This window comes from Salmo trutta, chromosome 5 (assembly GCF_901001165.1).
Source record: "Salmo trutta chromosome 5, fSalTru1.1, whole genome shotgun sequence".
NCBI lineage: Eukaryota > Metazoa > Chordata > Actinopteri > Salmoniformes > Salmonidae > Salmo > Salmo trutta.
Window position 1 is genome coordinate 67,536,927 of NC_042961.1, and position 24,459 is coordinate 67,561,385.

The 24,459-nt window shown below is 41.0% G+C and overlaps 1 protein-coding gene across 2 annotated transcripts; it reads left to right on the plus strand.

Annotated features, from left to right (window-relative positions):
* The first annotated feature begins 1,086 nt into the window (after positions 1–1,086).
* On the plus strand, positions 1,087–24,459 carry LOC115194907 (endonuclease domain-containing 1 protein-like). 2 transcript variants are annotated; one of them, XM_029754826.1, is made up of 6 exons: positions 1,087–1,360; positions 3,433–3,803; positions 9,981–10,101; positions 19,221–19,341; positions 22,189–22,439; positions 22,618–24,459. In XM_029754826.1, exons 3-6 carry the CDS (start codon positions 10,060–10,062, stop codon positions 23,176–23,178), a joined length of 975 nt encoding a protein of 324 aa, XP_029610686.1. In that variant the 5' UTR covers positions 1,087–1,360; positions 3,433–3,803; positions 9,981–10,059; the 3' UTR covers positions 23,179–24,459. The 2 variants fall into 2 exon arrangements, with proteins under 2 accessions (XP_029610686.1, XP_029610687.1); XM_029754827.1 differs by lacking the exon at positions 3,433–3,803.

Consider the following 24,459-nt stretch of genomic DNA (forward strand, 5'->3'; position numbering starts at 1 on the left):
CCAGCCAACAAGAGTGTACAGGTCGCAGTGGTGCTTTGGTGACAAAACGGATGGCACTGTGATATACTGCATCCAGTTTATTGAGTAGGGTGTTGGAGGCAATTTTGTAAATGACATCGCCGAAGTCGAGGATCGGTAGGATGGTCAGTTTTACGAGGGTATGTTTGGCAGCATGAGTGAAGGATGCTTTGTTGCGAAATAGGAAGCCAATTCGAGACTTAACTTTGGATTGGAGATGTTTAATGTGAGTCTGGAAGGAGAGTTTACAGTCTAACCAGACACCTAGGTATTTGTAGTTGTCCACATATTCTAAGTCAGAACCATCCAGAGTAGTGATGCTGGACGGACGGGCAGGTGCAGGCAGCGATCGGTTGAAGAGCATTTAGTTTTACTTGTATTTAAGAGCAGTTGGAGGCCACGGAAGGAGAGTTGAATGGCATTGAAGCTTGTCTGGAGGGTTGTTAACACAGTGTCCAAAGAAGGGCCAGAAGTATACAGAACAGATAGATTTGCTACATTTGTCATTAGCTGACTAACAAGTTCCTCAATTCAGGGTTAAAAAAACTGTCTGGGTCTTCACAATTGACACACTGCTGACTTTACAATTAGTTAGTTTAGTTGTTCATCTCTTAACAGCTGATATGCAGGAAGAGATCGTCTTCTAGCTAGTTTTTGGATCCGATCCCAACTTAGCTTGGCTGGCGGACTGATAAAAAGCACTTGAATTAACATTTTAATTTAAAATTCACATTAAAGTAATTTGTTGAGCATTTAAACAATTTGGTAAATAAATAAATAAACAAAATAATTAAATAAACGTACATTTCAAAGTTATTCGCTATGTTCGCTCAGGAACATGTCTATCCCCAGCGGAGGGACAAAATAAGGCCGCTTCACGAATGTGCGTGTAATCTGTTGCGCATTATTTTCCTGTGCAGACCAACCGGATGTCTAGCCAGTCTCAACTAGCGAAAATCCTCCAATGGGAATGCGTAGACAGTCTCAAAGAACCGTATCCATCCACGTGTGGTCCAATCAGATTTGCCCTTTGACCTTAGCTCCGCCCTAAGCGGAAGTTTGAAAAACCAAACGGCGCCATGACACTTTCCCCTCATCGGATCTTTGTTTACATCAAACGGAGAGTTACAGAGTAAATATATTTTACCAGGTTGGATGAAATCAGTTGTAAATGTTATTGCTGCATCTGTGAAGTTGTAAGAAGAATGGAAAAGCGAATTGAAAACATACAGTTGTATCTAGTTTAATGGTATAAAAATCGTGATATTTGCTGTCATGTTCGCATCTTGGAGGAGGCAACGCAACACCCTGCTACAACTCAACTCCCCGTGGAGTGAAAAAGGTATGTGATCGTAGGTGCGGGGAAGGACGGCAGGGAAAAACACCGTTTACAGGGAATTTATTCTTCATTAAACACGTTAAGGTGGAAAAGGGGCTGGACGGAACCAAAGAAATGGAAGTAAAAGAGTCCCATCTCCTACCTTACCTGCCTTCCCACAGCTTACCTGACCTTTAACACCAACTGGTACTAACCAGAATACAGGGGGTGGTCCTCCCAGGTCTGACCTAACCTTTAACACCAACTGGTACTAACCAGAATACAGGGGGTGGTCCTCCCAGGTCTGACCTAACCTTTAACACCAACTGGTACTAATCAGAATACAGGGGGTGGTCCTCCCAGGTCTGACCTAACCTTTAACACCAACTGGCTGCTAACCAGAATACAGGGGGTGGTCCTCCCAGGTCTGACCTAACCTTTAACACCAACTGGCTGCTAACCAGAATACAGGGGGTGGTCCTCCCAGGTCTGACCTAACCTTTAACACCAACTGGTACTAACCAGAATACAGGGGGTGGTCCTCCCAGGTCTGACCTAACCTTTAACACCAACTGGTACTAATCAGAATACAGGGGGTGGTCCTCCCAGGTCTGACCTAACCTTTAACACCAACTGGTACTAACCAGAATACAGGGGGTGGTCCTCCCAGGTCTGACCTAACCTTTAACACCAACTGGTACTAACCAGAATACAGGGGGTGGTCCTCCCAGGTCTGACCTAACCTTTAACACCAACTGGTACTAACCAGAATACAGGGGGTGGTCCTCCCAGGTCTGACCTGACCTTTAGCACCAACTGGCTGCTAACCAGAATACAGGGGGTGGTCCTCCCAGGTCTGACCTAACCTTCAACACCAACTGGTACTAACCAGAATACAGGGGGTGGTCCTCCCAGGTCTGACCTAACCTTTAGCACCAACTGGCTGCTAACCAGAATACAGGGGGTGGTCCTCCCAGGTCTGACCTGACCTTTAGCACCAACTGGCTGCTAACCAGAATACAGGGGGTGGTCCTCCCAGGTCTGACCTAACCTTTAACACCAACTGGTACTAACCAGAATACAGGGGGTGGTCCTCCCAGGTCTGACCTAACCTTTAACACCAACTGGTACTAACCAGAATACAGGGGGTGGTCCTCCCAGGTCTGACCTGACCTTTAGCACCAACTGGCTGCTAACCAGAATACAGGGGGTGGTCCTCCCAGGTCTGACCTAACCTTTAACACCAACTGGTACTAACCAGAATACAGGGGGTGGTCCTCCCAGGTCTGACCTAACCTTTAACACCAACTGGCTGCTAACCAGAATACAGGGGGTGGTCCTCCCAGGTCTGACCTAACCTTTAACACCAACTGGTACTAACCAGAATACAGGGGGTGGTCCTCCCAGGTCTGACCTAACCTTTAACACCAACTGGTACTAACCAGAATACAGGGGGTGGTCCTCCCAGGTCTGACCTAATCTTTAACACCAACTGGCTGCTAACCAGAATACAGGGGGTGGTCCTCCCAGGTCTGACCTAACCTTTAACACCAACTGGTACTAACCAGAATACAGGGGGTGGTCCTCCCAGGTCTGACCTGACCTTTAACACCAACTGGTACTAACCAGAATACAGGGGGTGGTCCTCCCAGGTCTGACCTAGTGTGCATAGACAGATTCAATACTACGGGTTATGAGGCCCGCAGGCCTCTTGCCTAAACACTCCCAAGGTGCATTCCCCTTCCCCCCTGGGAACAAATGAAACAGAATAATTCAAACTTAGTGAACAATTTCAATAAACCAAAAACACTCTTACTATTTGTCCGTGTAGATCTGACATGCATTGTAGATCTGAATGCTACACAACTTTCCATCCAAATAAATGCAGTGAAAGGCCTATGCATTCTTTGTCCTTTAGTTACACAACTAAATCTAGTATCTGTCTCTTACCTTTCATGCTGTAGATTTACTGTCATGGTGCTGAGAATGCTTAGTACTGTATCTGTCTCTTACCTTTCATGCTGTAGATTTACTGTCATGGTGCTGAGAATGCTTAGTACTGTATCTGTCTCTTATGTATTCTCTGTATGTATTAGGTAGGACCCCTTGGACATGCAGGTACCTCCAGCGCTCCCTCCTGCCTCACGTTCGGCCCCGGTCCCTGCTGATCTACCCCAGGCCCCTTGTATCCACCCCAGGCTTCTGAACTTGCCCCAGTGGGGTGAAGACCAAAAGAGGGTGATGTCCTTCCTTCCTGTCTCTCTCTCCCTTAAAATGCAGCTGGTGATTCCAGAGATCTGGTGGGCAACTCTCAACAAGAAGCAGCAGCAGTGGATTGACCAGACGCTGTTTACCAGGAGCTGCCTACAGAGCTCCCAGTTCATCACTGTCCTTTCCCTGGTGGGGTGGAGACCAGAAGAGGGTGATGTCCTTCCTGTCTCCAAGGCCTGCCTCAGAAAGTGCTGGGGTGAGTTTTTCCATAATAAATGAGAAGCTTAGAAATGGTAATTTAATATTTTCTTCTCTCATGATCTATAAATGCCTCAGGATGCCACTGGGTAAACATTATCTAACTGAATGAAGAACCTTCCTGTGATGATATGTGGAAGAAGACGTGTCTGAAGTAAACAGAGGAACTGGCCTATTGGCTGTGTTCCACATTCTAAAGTAGAACCATCATTTTACTTGCTGAAATATTGTCCAGAAATGACCTCATTGGACAGAAAGGGGAACTCCTCCCCACACGCATGTTGAACAAATATAATGTTTCCCTGAAACAAAGGATTCCTGTAGTTTCATGAAATAAGAAATGTATTCATAGTATATCATACATCATACAAGCCAACATTCAGTAGCAACACTGCTAAGAGGTTTTGTTTAAATCCATTGATGACTTTTAGTTTTATTGATTTATTGAAGAAAAAGGGTTTTGAGGCCCTAAAGTAAATATTCTTGCCTCCTGTCTTTTTGTTAAATTATTGACCTGTGGAACATTCACCTACTGGGTCAATTATAACATTTAATATCCTCCACTTGGTTAAATTGTAAATGACTGGTAGGTCCTAGGAACATACTTAGTGTTTAATGGTAGCTGAGATATGTTATTTGTATAACAATATGGTTAATCTAACTTAAATAATATTTTCATAATAAACTAAAGTCTAAAATTGTTAGTTTGTTCCCCAGTCTCCTCTACTCTGACTGAGAAAAGGCCTCCTCAACTGAAGAATCTACAGCTGCTGAGTCTGAGGTGTTAATCAGTCCAGTGCTGCTCTGACCACAGTGTTGTTAGGAACCACATTTTCTAATGCTACATACACAGCCTTGTGTCAACTCTTACTGTGAACTACTTCAGTTTCTGGAAATAAACTCAGCAGTGGTCAGACTACAATACATCAACATAAACAACACCAATAAATGAAACATCCATTATTGCTATCTTCTGGTTTCCAATAATGAAAACTGCCATTTCCTGTTAGTGAAGTCTCCACCCTCACAAAGTTACAAGTTACAAGTTAACAGAGGATTGAGAGGGGGGGAGGGGGGGGGAGAGAATGGGGGAGAGTGAGAGGGGGGAGTAGGAGACATGGTATTGAGACAGCTGTATTCTTCAAGAATCACAGACATGTTTGAGGAATTTAAAATCGACCCGAACTCTGTCATTGTGAAAGTAATTTCCCAGACCCCCTGACCCCCTCCTTGACTTTTCCTAAATAAATGTTTATAACATCAGTGTTAGAATTTCAATATCACAAACAAAACATTTATAAGGTATTTTGGTTAAAAAACATTCCACCTGCCCTTCCTTCTACCGACAGTTGCCTGCTCAGCCAATAGCCACATTCTCCAGATTAACTGTTACGGATACAGGTATCCTGAATGTGTATTTCTTTTCTCTCCTTCTCCTCCTCACAGGTGACAATCATCATTCCCCAATCAGTCGCCAATCAGAAGACACCTGTTCCTTTTCCCTCAACCAATCACATCCCGTTTAAAAACCCAGTCAGTTGTTTTCTCTCCAGATCAATCTTTGTGTTCATTCTCTCAATCGCTCTCGCTCTGTGTCCCCAGCTCTATCGCTCTGTATTGATCGCTTTTGTTTTGCAACTACATGTCACATATGTCCGGTTATCCTGTGAGAATTGTTTTGTTGTTTGACTTGTTTGTTTGGTGGGAAAAAGGGGGTACCAAGACAAGTCGCCCATGGGCATACATTACCCGTAGGAATACTGTGTCTAAGTACCCTAGTTAGAACTGTGCGGACCACCCACTGTATTTTTGGTTAGTTAGCTAACTGTTATTGAGGTAGTCTAGTTTAGGGGTGTTTTGGATTATTGTTTCTTTGCTTGGGTCCAGCTCAGCCCCTTTTCCCACACCCGTTTACCGTGTGTTTAAAATAAACCCTGAGTGTTTGACGGTAGATTTCAGTTGTCTGTGGTTTTTGATCTCACTGTTACTTGTCACGATTATAATTTGGCTGATTTATGTTACGGGTCTCGTATCCCCCCCCACCTAGACTGCAGGGCCAAAAGGGATTCGTAACCGTTACCTGTTGGTTAGAATGTTTACTGATATTCATTATTATACAACAGAAATGTGTTTTTATACTACCACAGTACCCTCTGATATGTGTATTTATGCTACCACAGTACCCTCTGATATGTGTATTTATACTACCACAGTACCCAACCCTCTGATATGTGTATTTATACTACCACAGTACCCAACCCTCTGATATGTGTATTTATACTACCACAGTACCCTCTGATATGTGTATTTATACTACCACAGTACCCTCTTATGTGTATTTATACTACCACAGTACCCTCTGATATGTGTATTTATACTACCACAGTACCCGCTGATATGTGTATTTATACTACCACAGTACCCGCTGATATGTGTATTTATACTACCACAGTACCCGCTGATATGTGTATTTATACTACCACAGTACCCTCTGATATGTGTATTTATACTACCACAGTACCCTCTTATGTGTATTTATACTACCACAGTACCCTCTGATATGTGTATTTATACTACCACAGTACCCGCTGATATGTGTATTTATACTACCACAGTACCCTCTGATTTGTGTATTCATACTACCACAGTACCCAACCCTCTGATATGTGTATTTATACTACCACAGTACCAACCCTCTGATATTTGTATTTATACTACCACAGTACCCTCTGATTTGTGTATTTATACTACCACAGTACCCAACCCTCTGATATTTGTTTTTATACTACCACAGTACCCAACCCTCTATGTGTATTTACACTACCACAGTACCCAACCCTCTGATATGTGTATTTATACTACCACAGTACCAACCCTCTGATATGTGTATTTATACTACCACAGTACCCTCTGATTTGTGTATTTATACTACCACAGTACCCAACCCTCTGATATGTGTATTTATACTACCACAGTACCCTCTGCTATGTGTATTTACACTACCACAGTACCCAGCCCTCTGATATGTGTATTTATACTACCACAGTAACCTCTGATATGTGTATTTTTACTACCACAGTACCCAACCCTCTGCTATGTGTATTTATATACTGCTCAAAAAAATAAAGGGAACACTTAAACAACACATCCTAGATCTGAATGAATGAAATAATCTTATTAAATACTTTTTTCTTTACATAGTTGAATGTGCTGACAACAAAATCACACAAAAATAATCAATGGAAATCCAATTTATCAACCCATGGAGGTCTGGATTTGGAGTCACACTCAAAATTAAAGTGGAAACCCACACTACAGGCTGATCCAACTTTGATGTAATGTCCTTAAAACAAGTCAAAATGAGGCTCAGTAGTGTGTGTGGCCTCCACGTGCCTGTATGACCTCCCTACAACGCCTGGGCATGCTCCTGATGAGGTGGCGGATGGTCTCCTGAGGGATCTCCTCCCAGACCTGGACTAAAGCATCCGCCAACTCCTGGACAGTCTGTGGTGCAACGTGGCGTTGGTGGATGGAGCGAGACATGATGTCCCAGATGTGCTCAATTGGATTCAGGTCTGGGGAACGGGCGGGCCAGTCCATAGCATCAATGCCTTCCTCTTGCAGGAACTGCTGACACACTCCAGCCACATGAGGTCTAGCATTGTCTTGCATTAGGAGGAACCCGGGGCCAACCGCATCAGCATATGGTCTCACAAGGGGTCTGAGGATCTCATCTCGGTACCTAATGGCAGTCAGGCTACCTCTGGCGAGCACATGGAGGGCTGTGCGGCCCCCCCAAAGAAATGCCACCCCACACCATGACTGACCCACCGCCAAACCGGTCATGCTGGAGGATGTTGCAGGCAGCAGAACGTTCTCCACGGCGTCTCCAGACTCTGTCACGTCTGTCACGTGCTCAGTGTGAACCTGCTTTCATCTGTGAAGAGCACAGGGCGCCAGTGGCGAATTTGCCAATCTTGGTGTTCTCTGGCAAATGCCAAACGTCCTGCACGGTGTTGGGCTGTAAGCACAACCCCCACCTGTGGACGTCGGGCCCTCATACCACCCTCATGGAGTCTCTTTCTGACCGTTTGAGCAGACACATGCACATTTGTGGCCTGCTGGAGGTCATTTTGCAGGGCTCTGGCAGTGCTCCTCCTTGCACAAAGGCGGCGGTAGCGGTCCTGCTGCTGGGTTGTTGCCCTCCTACGGCCTCCTCCACGTCTCCTGATGTACTGGTCTGTCTCCTGGTAGCGCCTCCAAGCTCTGGACACTACGCTGACAGACACAGCAAACCTTCTTGCCACAGCTCGCTTTGATGTGCCCATCCTGGATGAGCTGCACTACCTGAGCCACTTGTGTGGGTTGTAGACTCCGTCTCATGCTACCACTAGAGTGAAAGCACCGCCAGCATTCAAAAGTGACCAAAACATCAGCCAGGAAGCATAGGAACTGAGAAGTGGTCTGTGGTCCCCACCTGCAGAACCACTCCTTTATTGTGGGTGTCTTGCTAATTGCCTATAATTTCCACCTGTTGTCTATTCCATTTGCACAACAGCATGTGAAATTTATTGTCAATCAGTGTTGCTTCCTAAGTGGACAGTTTGATTTCACAGAAGTGTGATTGACTTGGAGTTACATTGTGTTGTTTAAGTGTTCCCTTTTATTTTTTTGAGCAGTGTACTACCACAATACCCTCTGATATGTGTATTTATACTACCACAGTACCCTCTGATATGTGTATTTACACTACCACAGTACCCAGCCCTCTGATATGTGTATTTATACTACCACAGTACCCTTTGATATGTGTATTTATGCTACCACAGTACCCTCTGATATGTGTATTTATACTACCACAGTACCCTCTGATATGTGTATTTATACTACCACAATACCCTCTGATATGTGTATTTATACTACCACAGTACCCTCTAACATGTGTATTTATACTACCACAGTACACAACCCTCTATGTGTATTTATACTACCACAGTACCCTCTGATATGTGTATTTATACTACCACAATACCCTCTGATATGTGTATTTATACTGCCACAGTACCCTCTAACATGTGTATTTATACTACCACAGTACACAACCCTCTATGTGTATTTATACTACTACAGTACCCTCTGATATGTGTATTTATACTACCACAGTACCCTACCCTCTATGTGTATTTATACTACCACAGTACCAATCCTCTGTTATGTGTATTTATACTACCACAGTACCCTCTGGTATGTGTATTTATACTACCACAGTACACAACCCTCTGTGTATTTATAATACCACAGTACCCAACCCTCTGATGTGTATTTATACTACCACAGTACCCTCTGATATGTGTATTTATACTACCACAGTACACAACCCTCTATGTGTATTTATACTACCACAGTACCAATCCTCTGATATGTGTATTTATACTACCACAGTACCCTCTGGTATGTGTATTTATACTACCACAGTACACAACCCTCTGTGTATTTATAATACCACAGTACCCAACCCTCTGATGTGTATTTATACTACCACAGTACCCTCTGATATGTGTATTTATACTACCACAGTACCCAACCCTCTGATGTGTATTTATACTACCACAGTACCCTCTGATATGTGTATTTATACTACCATAGTACCCAACTCTTTGATATGTGTATTTATACTACCACAGTACCACAATACCCTCTGATATGTGTATTTATACTACCACAGTACCCTCTGATATTTGTATTTATACTACCACAGTACCCATCCCTCTGATATGTGTATGTATACTACCACAGTACCCTCTGATATGTGAATTTATACTACACAGTACCCAACCCTCTATGTGTATTTATACTACACAGTACCCTCTGTGTATTTATACTACCACAGTACCCTCTGATATGTGTATTTATACTACCACAGTACCCTCTGTGTATTTATACTACCACAGTACCCAACCCTCTGTGTATTTATACTACCACAGTACCCTCTGATGTGTATTTATACTACCACAGTACCAACCCTCTGTGTATTTATACTACCACAGTACCCTCTGATATGTGTATTTATACTACCACAGTACCCTCTGATATGTGTATTTATACTACACAGTACCCTCTATGTGTATTTATACTACCACAGTACCCTCTGATATGTGTATTTATACTACCACAGTACCCAACCAGGAGCTGCCTACAGAGCTCCCAGTTCATCACTGTCCTTTCCCTGGTGGGGTGGAGACCAGAAGAGGGTGATGTCCTTCCTGTCTCCAAGGCCTGCCTCAGAATGTGCTGAGGTGAGTTTTTATAATAAATGAGAAGCTTAGAAATGGTAATAATAATATTTTCTTCTCTCATGATCTATCAATGCCTCAATGTTCACCCAGTGGCATCCTTTTTAACTAAATTATTATATATTCTGTGATGATATCTGGGAGAAGATGAGTCCTGTCTGGTATAATTAGTGGTCAGACTGGACAAGGAGGGTTGGATAAACTCCTCTGTATGAAGATGAGTCCTGTCTGGTATAATTAGTGGTCAGACTGGACAAGGAGGGTTGGATAAACTCCTCTGTATGAAGATGATTCCTGTCTGGTATAATTAGTGGTCAGACTGGACAAGGAGGGTTGGATAAACTCCTCTGTATGTGGAACAGGTGGAACTATTTAGAATGTGTAACAATCAAACCTCCCTATTGGCTGTGTTCCACATTCTAAAGTAGAACCATCATTTTACTTGCTGAAATATTGTCCAGAAATGACCTCATTGGACAGAAAGGGGAACTCCTCCCCTCACGCATGTTGAACAAATATAATGTTTCCCTGAAACAAAGGATTCCTGTAGTTTCATGAAATAAGAAATGTATTCATAGTATATCATCCAACATTCAGTAGCAACACTGCTAAGAGGTTTTGTTTAAATCCATTGATGACTTTTAGTTTTATTGAAGAAGAAAAAGGGTTTTGAGGCCCTAAAGTAAATATTCTATCCTCCTGTCTTTTTGTTAAATTATTGACCTGTGGAACATTCACCTACTGGGTCAATTATAACATTTAATATCCTCCACTTGGTTGAATTGTAAATGACTGGTAGGTCCTGGGAACATACTTAGTGTGTAATGGTAGCTGGGATATGTTGTTTGTATAAAAATATGATGAATCTAACTTAAATAATATTTTCATAATAAACTAAAGTGTAAAAGTGTTAGTTTGTTCCCCAGTCTCCTCTACTCTGACTGAGAAAAGGCCTCCTCAACTGAAGAATCTACAGCTGCTGAGTCTGAGGTGTTAATCAGTCCAGTGCTGCTCTGACCACAGTGTTGTTAGGAACCACATTTTCTAATGCTACATACACAGCCTTGTGTCAACTCTTACTGTGAACTACTTCAGTTTCTGGAAATAAACTCAGCAGAGGTCAGACTACAGATACACCAACATAAACAACACCTATAAATGAAACGTCCATTATTGCTATCTTCTGGTTTCCAATATAGAGAAGGGGGGGGGGGAGAATGGGGGAGAGTGAGAGGGGGGGGAGACATGGTTATGAGACAGCTGTATTCTTCAACGATCACAGACATGTTTGAGGAATTTAAATTAGGCCCTAACTCTGTCATTGTGGAAGTCATTCCCCCTGACCCCCTCCTTGACTTTTCCTAAATAAGTGTTTATAACATCAGTGTGAGAATTTCAAAGTCACAAACAAAACATTTATAAGGTCTTTTGGTTAAAAAACATTCCACCTGCCCTTCCTTCTCCCACCAGTTGCCTGATCAGCCAATAGCCACATTCTCCAGATTAACCTTTACCTGTTGGTTACAATGTTTACTGATATTCATTATTATACAACAGAAATGTGTATTTATACTACCACAGTACCCTCTGAAATGTGTATTTATACTACCACAGTACCCTCTGATATGTGTATTTATACTACCACAGTACCCTCTGATATGTGTATTTATACTACCACAGTACCCTCTGATATGTGTATTTATACTACCACAGTACCCTCTGATATGTGTATTTATACTACCACAGTACCCTCTGATATGTGTATTTATACTACCACATTACCCTCTGATATGTGTATTTATACTACCACAGTACCCTCTGATATGTGTATTTATACTACCACAGTACCCTCTGATATGTGTATTTATACTACCAAAGTACCCTCTGATATGTGTATTTATACTACCACATTACCCTCTGATATGTGTATTTATACTACCACAGTACCCTCTGATATGTGTATTTATACTACCAAAGTACCCTCTGATATGTGTATTTATACTACCACAGTACACTCTGATGTGTATTTTTACTACCACAGTACCCAACCCTCTGATATGTGTATTTATACTACCACAGTACCCTCTGATATGTGTATTTATACTACCACAGTACCCTCTGTGTATTTTTACTACCACAGTACCCTTTGATATGTGTTTATACTACCACAGTACCCAACCCTCGGATATGTGTATTTATACTACCACAGTACCCAACCCTCTGTGTATTTATACTACCACAGTACCCAACCCTCTGTGTATTTATACTACCACAGTACCCTTTGATATCTGTGTTTATACTACCACAGTACCCTCTGATATGTGTATTTATACTACCACAGTACCCTTTGATATCTGTGTTTATACTACCACAGTACCCAACCCTGTGATATGTGTATTTTTCTACCACAGTTCCCAACCCTCTGATGTGTATTTATACTAACACAGTACCCTCTGATATGTGTATTTATACAACCACAATACCCTCTTATATGTATTTATACAACCACAGTACCGTCTGTGTGTATTTTTCTACCACAGTACCCAACCCTCTGATATGTGTATTTATACTACCACAGTACCCTCTGATCTGTGTATTTATACTACCACAGTACCCAACCCTCTATGTGTATATATACTACCACAGTACCCTCTGATATGTGTATTTATACTATCACAGTAGCCTCTGATATGTGTATTTATACTACCACAGTACCCAACCCTCTGATATGTGTATTTATACTACCACAGTACCCTCTGATCTGTGTATTTATACTACCACAGTACCCAACCCTCTATGTGTATATATACTACCACAGTACCCTCTGATATGTGTATTTATACTATCACAGTAGCCTCTGATATGTGTATTTATACTACCACAGTACCCAACCCTCTGATATGTGTATTTATACTACCACAGTACCCTCTGATATGTGTATTTATACTACCACAGTACCCTCTGATATGTGTATTTATACTACCACAGTACCCAACCCTCTGATATGTGTATTTATACTACCACAGTACCCTCTGATATGTGTATTTTTCTACCACAGTACCCTCTGATATGTGTATTTATACTACCACAGTACCCTCTGATATGTGTATTTAAACTACCACAGTACCCTCTGATATGTGTATTTATACTACCACAGTACCCTCTGATATGTGTATTTATACTCCCACAGTACCCTCTGATATGTGTATTAATACTACCACAGTACCCTCTGTGTATTTTTACTACCGCAGTACCCAACCCTCTGTGTATTTATACTACACAGTACCCAACCCTCTATGTATATTTATACTACACAGTACCCTCTGTATTTATACTACCACAGTGCCCTCTGTGTATTTATACTACCACAGTACCATCTGATATGTGTATTTATACTACCACAGTACCCAACCCTCTGATATGTGTATTTATACTACACAGTACCCAACCCTCTATGTGTATTTATACTACACAGTACCCAACCCTCTATGTGCATTTATACTACCACAGTACCCAACCCTCTTATAGGTGTATTTATACTACCACAGTACCCAACCCTCTGATATGTGTATTTATACTACCACAGTACCCTTTGATATCTGTGTTTATACTACCACAGTACCCAACCCTGTGATATGTGTATTTTTCTACCACAGTTCCCAACCCTCTGATGTGTATTTATACTAACACAGTACCCTCTGATATGTGTATTTATACAACCACAATACCCTCTTATATGTATTTATACAACCACAGTACCGTCTGTGTGTATTTTTCTACCACAGTACCCAACCCTCTGATATGTGTATTTATACTACCACAGTACCCTCTGATCTGTGTATTTATACTACCACAGTACCCAACCCTCTATGTGTATATATACTACCACAGTACCCTCTGATATGTGTATTTATACTATCACAGTAGCCTCTGATATGTGTATTTATACTACCACAGTACCCAACCCTCTGATATGTGTATTTATACTACCACAGTACCCTCTGATCTGTGTATTTATACTACCACAGTACCCAACCCTCTATGTGTATATATACTACCACAGTACCCTCTGATATGTGTATTTATACTATCACAGTAGCCTCTGATATGTGTATTTATACTACCACAGTACCCAACCCTCTGATATGTGTATTTATACTACCACAGTACCCTCTGATATGTGTATTTATACTACCACAGTACCCTCTGATATGTGTATTTATACTACCACAGTACCCAACCCTCTGATATGTGTATTTATACTACCACAGTACCCTCTGATATGTGTATTTTTCTACCACAGTACCCTCTGATATGTGTATTTATACTACCACAGTACCCTCTGATATGTGTATTTAAACTACCACAGTACCCTCTGATATGTGTATTTATACTACCACAGTACCCTCTGATATGTGTATTTATACTCCCACAGTACCCTCTGATATGTGTATTAATACTACCACAGTACCCTCTGTGTATTTTTACTACCGCAGTACCCAACCCTCTGTGTATTTATACTACACAGTACCCAACCCTCTATGTATATTTATACTACACAGTACCCTCTGTATTTATACTACCACAGTGCCCTCTGTGTATTTATACTACCACAGTACCATCTGATATGTGTATTTATACTACCACAGTACCCAACCCTCTGATATGTGTATTTATACTACACAGTACCCAACCCTCTATGTGTATTTATACTACACAGTACCCAACCCTCTATGTGCATTTATACTACCACAGTACCCAACCCTCTTATAGGTGTATTTATACTACCACAGTACCCAACCCTCTGATATGTGTATTTATACTACCACAGTACCCTCTGATATGTGTATATTTACTACCACAGTACCTAACCCTCTGATAGGTGTATTTATAGTACCACAGTACCATCTGATCTGTGTATTTATACTACCATAGTACCTAACCCTCTGGTATGTGTATTTATACTACCACAGTACCCAACCCTCTGATATGTGTATTTATACTACCACAGTACCCTCTGATATGTGTATTTATACTATCACAGTACCCTCCGATATGTGTATTTATACTACCACAGTAGCCTCTGATATGTGTATTTATACTACCACAGTACCCTCTGGTATGTGTATTTATACTACCACAGTACCCTCTGATATGTGTATTAATACTACCACACTACCCTCTGTGTATTTTTACTACCGCAGTACCCAACCCTCTGTGTATTTATACTACACAGTACCCTCTGTATTTATACTACCACAGTACCATCTGATATGTGTATTTTTACTTCCGCAGTACCCAACCCTCTGATATGTGTATTTAAACTACCACAGTACCCAACCCTCTGTGTATTTATACTACACAGTACCCAACCCTCTATGTGCATTTATACTACCACAGTACCCAACCCTCTGATAGGTGTATTTATACTACCACAGTACCCTCTGATATGTGTATATTTACTACCACAGTACCTACCCCTCTGATAGGTGTATTTATAGTACCACAGGACCATCTGATCTGTGTATTTATACTACCACAGTACCCTCTGATATGTGTATTTATACTACCACAGTAGCCTCTGATATGTGTATTTATACTACCACAGTACCCTCTGATATGTGTATTTATACTACCACAGTACCCTCTGATATGTGTATTTATACTACCACAGTACCCTCTTATATGTGTATTTATACTACCGCAGTACCCTCTGATATGTGTATTTATACTACCACAGTACCCTCTGATATGTGTATTAATACTACCACACTACCCTCTGTGTATTTTTACTACCGCAGTACCCAACCCTCTGTGTATTTATACTACACAGTACCCTCTGTATTTATACTACCACAGTACCATCTGATATGTGTATTTTTACTTCCGCAGTACCCAACCCTCTGATATGTGTATTTATACTACCACAGTACCCAACCCTCTGTGTATTTATACTACACAGTACCCAACCCTCTATGTGCATTTATACTACCACAGTACCCTCTGATATGTGTATTAATACTACCACACTACCCTCTGTGTATTTTTACTACCGCAGTACCCAACCCTCTGTGTATTTATACTACACAGTACCCTCTGTATTTATACTACCACAGTACCCTCTGATGTGTGTATTTATACTACCACAGTACCTTCTGATATGTGCATTTATACTACCACAGTCCCCTCTGATATGTGTATTTATACTACCACAGTACCCTCTGATATGTGTATTTATACTACCACAGTACCCTCTGATATGTGTATTTATACTACCACAGTACCCTCTGATATGTGTATTTATACTTCCACAGTACCCTCTGATATGTGTATTTATACTACCACAGTACCCAACCCTCTGATACGTGTATTTATATTACCACAGTACCTTTTGATATGTGTATTTATACTACCACAGTACCCAACCCTCTGTGTATTTATACTATCACAGTACCCTCTGATATGTGTATTTATACTATCACAGTACCCTCTGATATGTGTATTTATACTATCACAGTACTCTCTGATATGTGTATTTATACTATCACAGTACTCTCTGATATGTGTATTTATACTATCACAGTACTCTCTGATATGTGTATTTATACTGCCACAGTACCCAACTCCCTGATATGTGTATTTATACTACACAGTACCCTCTGATATGTGTATTTATACTATCACAGTACCCTCTGATATGTGTATTTATACTACCACAGTACCCAACCCTCTGATATGTGTATTTATACTGCCACAGTACCCTCTGATATGTGTATGTATACTACCACAGTACCTAACCCTCTGATATGTGTATTTATATTACCACAGTACCTTTTGATATGTGTATTTATACTACCACAGTACCCTCTGATATGTGAATTTATACTATCACAGTACCCTCCTCCCTGATATGTGTATTTATACTACCACAGTACCCTCTGATATGTGTATTTATACTACCACAGTACCCTCTGATACGTGTATTTATATTACCACAGTACCCTCTGATATGTGTATTTATACTACCACAGTACACTCTGATATGTGTATTTATACTACCACAGTACCCTCTGATATATGTATTTATACTACCACAGTACCCAACCCTCTGATATGTGTATTTATACTACCACAGTACCCTCGGATATGTGTATTTATACTACCACAGTACCCTCTGATATGTGTATTTATACTACCACAGTACCCAACCCTCTGATATGTGTATTTATACTACCACAGTACCCTCGGATATGTGTATTTATACTACCACAGTACCCAACCCTCTGATACGTGTATTTATATTACCACAGTACCCTCTGATATGTGTATTTATACTACCACAGCACCCAACCCTCTGTGTGTATTCATACTACCACAGTACCCAACCCTCTGATATGTGTATTTATACTACCACAGTACCCAACCCTCTGATATGTGTATTTTCACTACCACAGTACCCTCTGATATGTGTATTTATACTACCACAGTACCCTCTGTGTATTTATACTACCACAGTACCCTCTGATATGTTTATTTATACTACCACAGTACCCTCTGATATGTGTTTTTATACTACCACAGTACCCTCTGATATGTGTATTTATACTACCACAGTACCCTCTATGTGTATTTATACTACCACAGTACCCAACCCTCTGTGTATTTATACTACACAGTACCCAACCCTCTATGTGTATTTATACTACACAGTACCCAACCCTCTATGTGCATTTATACTACCACAGTACCCAACCCTCTGATAGGTGTATTTATACTACCACAGTACCCAACCCTCTGATATGTGTATTTATACTACCACAGTACCCTCTGAAATGTGTATTTATACTACCACAGTACCCTCTGATATGTGTATATTTACTACCACAGTACCTAACCCTCTGATAGGTGTATTTATAGTACCACAGTACCATCTGATCTGTGTATTTATACTACCATAGTACCTAACCCTCTGGTATGTGTATTTATACTACCACAGTACCCAACCCTCTGATATGTGTATTTATACTACCACAGTACCCTCTGATATGTGTATTTATACTATCACAGTACCCTCCGATATGTGTATTTATACTACCACAGTAGCCTCTGATATGTGTATTTATACTACCACAGTACCCTCTGATATGTGTATTTATACTACCACAGTACCCTCTGATATGTGTATTTATACTACCACAGTACCCTCTGATATGTGTATTAATACTACCACACTACCCTCTGTGTATTTTTACTACCGCAGTACCCAACCCTCTGTGTATTTATACTACACAGTACCCTCTGTATTTATACTACCACAGTACCATCTGATATGTGTATTTTTACTTCCGCAGTACCCAACCCTCTGATATGTGTATTTATACTACCACAGTACCCAACCCTCTGTGTATTTATACTACACAGTACCCAACCCTCTATGTGCATTTATACTACCACAGTACCCAACCCTCTGATAGGTGTATTTATACTACCACAGTACCCTCTGATATGTGTATATTTACTACCACAGTACCTACCCCTCTGATAGGTGTATTTATAGTACCACAGTACCATCTGATCTGTGTATTTATACTACCACAGTAGCCTCTGATATGTGTATTTATACTACCACAGTAGCCTCTGATATGTGTATTTAAACTACCACAGTACCCAACCCTCTGATATGTGTATTTATACTACCACAGTACCCAACTCTCTGATATGTGTATTTATACTACCACAGTACCCTCTGATATGTGTATTTATACTACCACAGTACCCTCTATGTGTATTTATACTACCACAGTACCCTCTGATATGTGTATTTATACTACCACAGTACCCTCTGATATGTGTTTTTATACTACCACAGTACCCTCTGATATGTGTTTTTATACTACCACAGTACCCTCTGATATGTGTATTTATACTACCACAGTACCCTCTGTGTATTTATACTACCACAGTACCCTCTGATATGTGTATTTATACTACCACAGTACCCTCTGATTTGTGTATTTATACTACCACAGTACCCTCTATGTGTATTTATACTACCACAGTACCCTCTATGTGTATTTATACTACCACAGTACCCTCTGATATGTGTATTTATACTACCACAGTACCCAACCAGGAGCTGCCTACAGAGCTCACAGTTCATCACTGTCCTTTCCCTGGTGGGGTGGAGACCAGAAGAGGGTGATGTCCTTCCTGTCTCCAAGGCCTGCCTCAGAATGTGCTGGGGTGAGTTTTTCCATAATAAATGAGCAGCTTAGAAATGGTAATTTAATATTTTCTTCTCTCATGATCTATCAATGCCTCAATGTTCACCCAGTGGCCTCCTTTCTAACTAAATTATTATATATTCTGTGATGATATCTGGGAGAAGATGAGTCCTGTCTGGTATAATTAGTGGTCAGACTGGACAAGGAGGGTTGGATAAACTCCTCTGTATGAAGATGAGTCCTGTCTGGTATAATTAGTGGTCATACTGGACAAGGAGGGTTGGATAAACTCCTCTGTATGAAGATGAGTCTTGTCTGGTATAATTAGTGGTCAGACTGGACAAGGAGGGTTGGATAAACTCCTCTGTATGAAGATGAGTCCTGTCTGGTATAATTAGTGGTCAGACTGGACAAGAAGGGTTGGATAAACTCCTCTGTATGAAGATGAGTCCTGTCTGGTATAATTAGTGGTCAGACTGGACAAGGAGGGTTGGATAAACTCCTCTGTATGAAGATGAGTCCTGTCTGGTATAATTAGTGGTCAGACTGGACAAGGAGGGTTGGATAAACTCCTCTGTATGTGGAACAGGTGGAACTATTTAGAATGTGTAACAATCAAACCTCCCTATTGGCTGTGTTCCACATTCTAAAGTAGAACCATCATTTTACTTGCTGAAATATTGTCCAGAAATGACCTCATTGGACAGAAAGGGGAACTCCTCCCCACAAGCATGTTGAACAAATATAATGTTTCCCTGAAACAAAGGATTCCTGTAGTTTCATGAAATAAGAAACTGATTCATAGTATATTATACATCATACAAGCCAACATTCAGTAGCAACACTGCTAAGAGGTTTTGTTTAAATCCATTGATGACTTTTAGTTTTATTGAAGAAGAAAAAGGGTTTTGAGGCCCTAAAGTAAATATTCTATCCTCCTGTCTTTTTGTTAAATTATTGACCTGTGGAACATTCACCTACTGGGTCAATTATAACATTTAATATCCTCCACTTGGTTGAATTGTAAATGACTGGTAGGTCCTGGGAACATACTTAGTGTGTTTATGGTAGCTGGGATATGTTGTTTGTATAAAAATATGATGAATCTAACTTAAATAATATTTTCATAATAAACTAAAGTGTAAAAGTGTTAGTTTGTTCCCCAGTCTCCTCTACTCTGACTGAGAAAAGGCCTCCTCAACTGAAGAATCTACAGCTGCTGAGTCTGAGGTGTTAATCAGTCCAGTGCTGCTCTGACCACAGTGTTGTTAGGAACCACATTTTCTAATGCTACATACACAGCCTTGTGTCAACTCTTACTGTGAACTACTTCAGTTTCTGGAAATAAACTCAGCAGTGGTCAGACCAGACTACACCAACATATACAACCAATAAATGAATCCCATTACACGCCATGTTCTAGTTTCCAGGAAGTGAGTTAGAGGGCAAACCAGAGGTGGAAAGTTGGATGATACAGTAGCTCGATGACATGCAAGTCAGAGGCAGGGATATTACTAGTGATGAGGTCCAATGAGTGTCCACAGTTGTGGCTGGGAACATGTAAGTGTTGCCCAAGGTTTAGACAATAAGCTCTTGATGGTTTTTTGCAACTGCACTTGAAGAAACATTCAAAGTTCTTGAAATGTTCCGCAATGACTGACCTTCATGTCCTAAAGTAATGATGAACTGTCGTTTCTCTGTGCTTATTTGAGCTGTTCTTGCCATAATAAGGACTTGATGTAAACATCTTCATCCATTTCATTCAGTTGTAAACATCTTCCTCCATTTCATTCAGTTGTAAACATCTTCCTCCATTTCATTCAGTTGTAAACATCTTCCTCCATTTCATTCAGCTGTAAACATCTTCCTCCATTTCATTCAGTTGTAAACATCTTCCTCCATTTCATTCAGTTGTAAACATCTTCCTCCATTTCATTCAGTTGTAAACCTCTTCCTCCATTTCATTCAGTTGTAAACATCTTCCTCCATTTCATTCAGTTGTAAACATCTTCCTCCATTTCATTCAGTTGTAAACATCTTCCTCCATTTCATTCAGTTGTAAACATCTTCCTCCATTTCATTCAGTTGTAAACATATCTGTAATGTTTGTGAGGCCTTTGAGACATCATACTAAATATTTTGACTTGCTGGTCAAGGGAAATGCAAGTTTACTTCTTTGAGTTGCTGATTCAGTCGCTAAGCCTTGTGGGATATTAATGAATGTGAACTCAGCAGCCGTAATTCCAGAACAGTCCCTCTGTTGTAATAGTGTGATGTGTATCTTCTGACAGACTCTATGCTGAGTAAAGTCATGTTTTTATCCTAAAACGTTTTTCTACCAGAACCAAAGTGTGGATGCAGTCACTATTTAGAGCAGTCTAATCTCATTAACCCAGAACTATAATATTGTGTGATTCAGTTCTGGGTCCATACGTGTTAGAAACTACAGGAGGTGAGTCACATGTTATTAGTTACAGCAGTTTCCATGGAAACATACAGAGGGGGTTTATGCAAATTAACCCTATCTGTCTTGACACCTGAAGGAGGAGTCTCTGAAAACCTATTTAAATCAGTCTGTCCTGACTCAGCTCAACAGTCTCCAGTCTACCAACTGGTCTCTGTAATAACTATTTAAAGCAGTCTGTCCTGACTTAGCTCAGCAGTCTCCAGTCTACCAACTGCTCTGTAATAACTATTTAAAGCAGTCTGTCCTGACTCAGCTCAGCAGTCTCCAGTCTACCAACTGGTCTCTGTAACTTCATCTTTGTCTCTGTGGTGTACAGTCTTCAGGTGATGATGGGGGTATTGAATCATCTCTCTACTCTCCTCCTTCTCTCTCTCCTTCCTCCTGCTCTCTCTCGTGTAGTGGACAGGTTTGATCCACTGTGCCAGAAGTTCTTCATGAAGGGGACAACTCCAAATCTCCCGGGTATTTTGGTTGATGGGACAGTCCAGAACCAGACCCGCTACAAGCCGATCTGCCAGTTGTTCAACAACGCCTACAGGTTTGCAACTCTCTACGACACGACCAAGAGGATCCCTGTGTTCTCAGCCTACACCTTCACTGGTCCTCCTACAGACCCCAGACCAGATGATCCCTGGATGATAGAGCCCCAGGTAGGACTAATGTTTTGTCATATAACATAACATTTGTATTTGTTTGCTGCTATAAATCACAGACAGTTATGTTACAGAATATAGAACTACCACTATGGAGGGTATAGAGACCTGATTGTGACCCCCCCCCCAGAAAATACAGAAAACTTGTGAGTGAATGTATGACTGTTTCCTGCAGCTCGACGGGGTAAACAATCCTGTAATGCAGAAAATAGGAGGAGCCCATTACGAACACCAGGCGGGGAACTACGACTATAAACGAAAAAACCCTTTAGATTATCATGCTGTGAACAGAGGTCACCTCTTCCCAAATTCACATGCTCATAACCTTGATACTCAGGAGTCCACCTTTACCCTGACCAACATCGTTCCCCAGGACATCAAATTCAACGGGGGCAGCTGGAATGATATGGAGAAAAATGTCAGAGGAAAGCTGATGAACGACTGTATTAGTAACAACGGGAAGATAGAAGCCTATGTGGTGACTGGAGCAGTGCCCAGCAGCAACAACAAACTGAACGACAGAGTGAACATCCCAGAGCTCCTGTGGACAGCCTACTGCTGTTACAACAGGAATATGAACAAGCGGATAGCCGAAGCACACTGGCAGTGGAACAAGGAGATAAAGAAAAATACAGTGAATCCAGTAACCTTGGGAAAACTCGAAGAGATGTTGAACAAATATCACAAAGGTAAAGGTGTTCTTGTCAAGGTGTTCCCAACAAATTGTCCAAGATAACCTGAACCTACGACTTCCCCCTGACCCAGAAGATTGTCCAAGATAACCTGAACCTACCACTTCCCCCTGACCCAGAAGATTGTCCAAGATAACCTGAACCTACCACTTCCCCCTGACCCAGAAGATTGTCCAAGATAACCTGAACCTACCACTTCCCCCTGACCCAGAAGATTGTCCAAGATAACCTGAACCTACCACTTCCCCCTGACCCAGATAATTGTCCAAGATAACCTGAACCTACCACTTCCCCCTGACCCAGAAGATTGTCCAAGATAACCTGAACCTACGACTTCCCCCTGACCCAGAAGATTGTCCAAGATAACCTGAACCTACCACTTCCCCCTGACCCAGAAGATTGTCCAAGATAACCTGAACCTACCACTTCCCCCTGACCCAGAAGATTGTCCAAGATAACCTGAACCTACCACTTCCCCCTGACCCAGAAGATTGTCCAAGATAACCTGAACCTACCACTTCCCCCTGACCCAGAAGATTGTCCAAGATAACCTGAACCTACCACTTCCCCCTGACCCAGAAGATTGTCCAAGATAACCTGAACCTACCACTTCCCCCTAACCCAGAAGATTGTCCAAGATAACCTGAACCTACCACTTCCCCCTGACCCAGAAGATTGTCCAAGATAACCTGAACCTACCACTTCCCCCTGACCCAGATGGAAGAATTTCTTCCGTAGTGAGGAATCTTTACAATTCCATGAGAAATAGATCTGGAAGGTTCTTTGGATGATCTGGGTACAGATGATCACAGCATATCAACAAACTATCATTACTGTTAGAGTCATGAATATCAAGGTTAAATTGGTAGTGAGGGTTGTAATGGTTATAATGGTAGTGAGGGTTGTAATGGTAATGAGGGTTATAATGGTAGTGAGGGTTATAATGGTAATGAGGGTTATAATGGTAATGAGGGTTATAATGGTAATGAGGGTTATAATGGTTACATGTCAACATATGTACTCTTTCAATTGTAATACTTTTCTCTTCTATGTCTATATATATCTATAGTCTATACTCTATCAAATATAAAAAGAGATACTGTTATATGTTCTGAATGTAATTCTATCACTGTTACCATAGAGATACTATTATATGTTCTGAATGTAATTCTATCACTGTTACCATAGAGATACTATTATATGTTCTGAATGTAATTCTATCACTGTTACCATAGAGATACTATTATATGTTCTGAATGTAATTATATCACTGTATGTATCCATCTTCTTCCCATCTGAAGGAATAAACATCTATAATGAATGAA

Bases quoted from the DNA above. Each gene is read 5' to 3' on its own strand.
- LOC115194907 (XM_029754826.1), top strand. From the start codon at position 10,060: ATGTCCTTCCTGTCTCCAAGGCCTGCCTCAGAATGTGCTGAG. The intron at 19,342-22,188 runs GTGAGTTTTTCC...TCTCTCGTGTAG, and splicing joins CTGCCTCAGAATGTGCTGGG to TGGACAGGTTTGATCCACTG. The intron at 22,440-22,617 runs GTAGGACTAATG...TGTTTCCTGCAG, and splicing joins CCTGGATGATAGAGCCCCAG to CTCGACGGGGTAAACAATCC.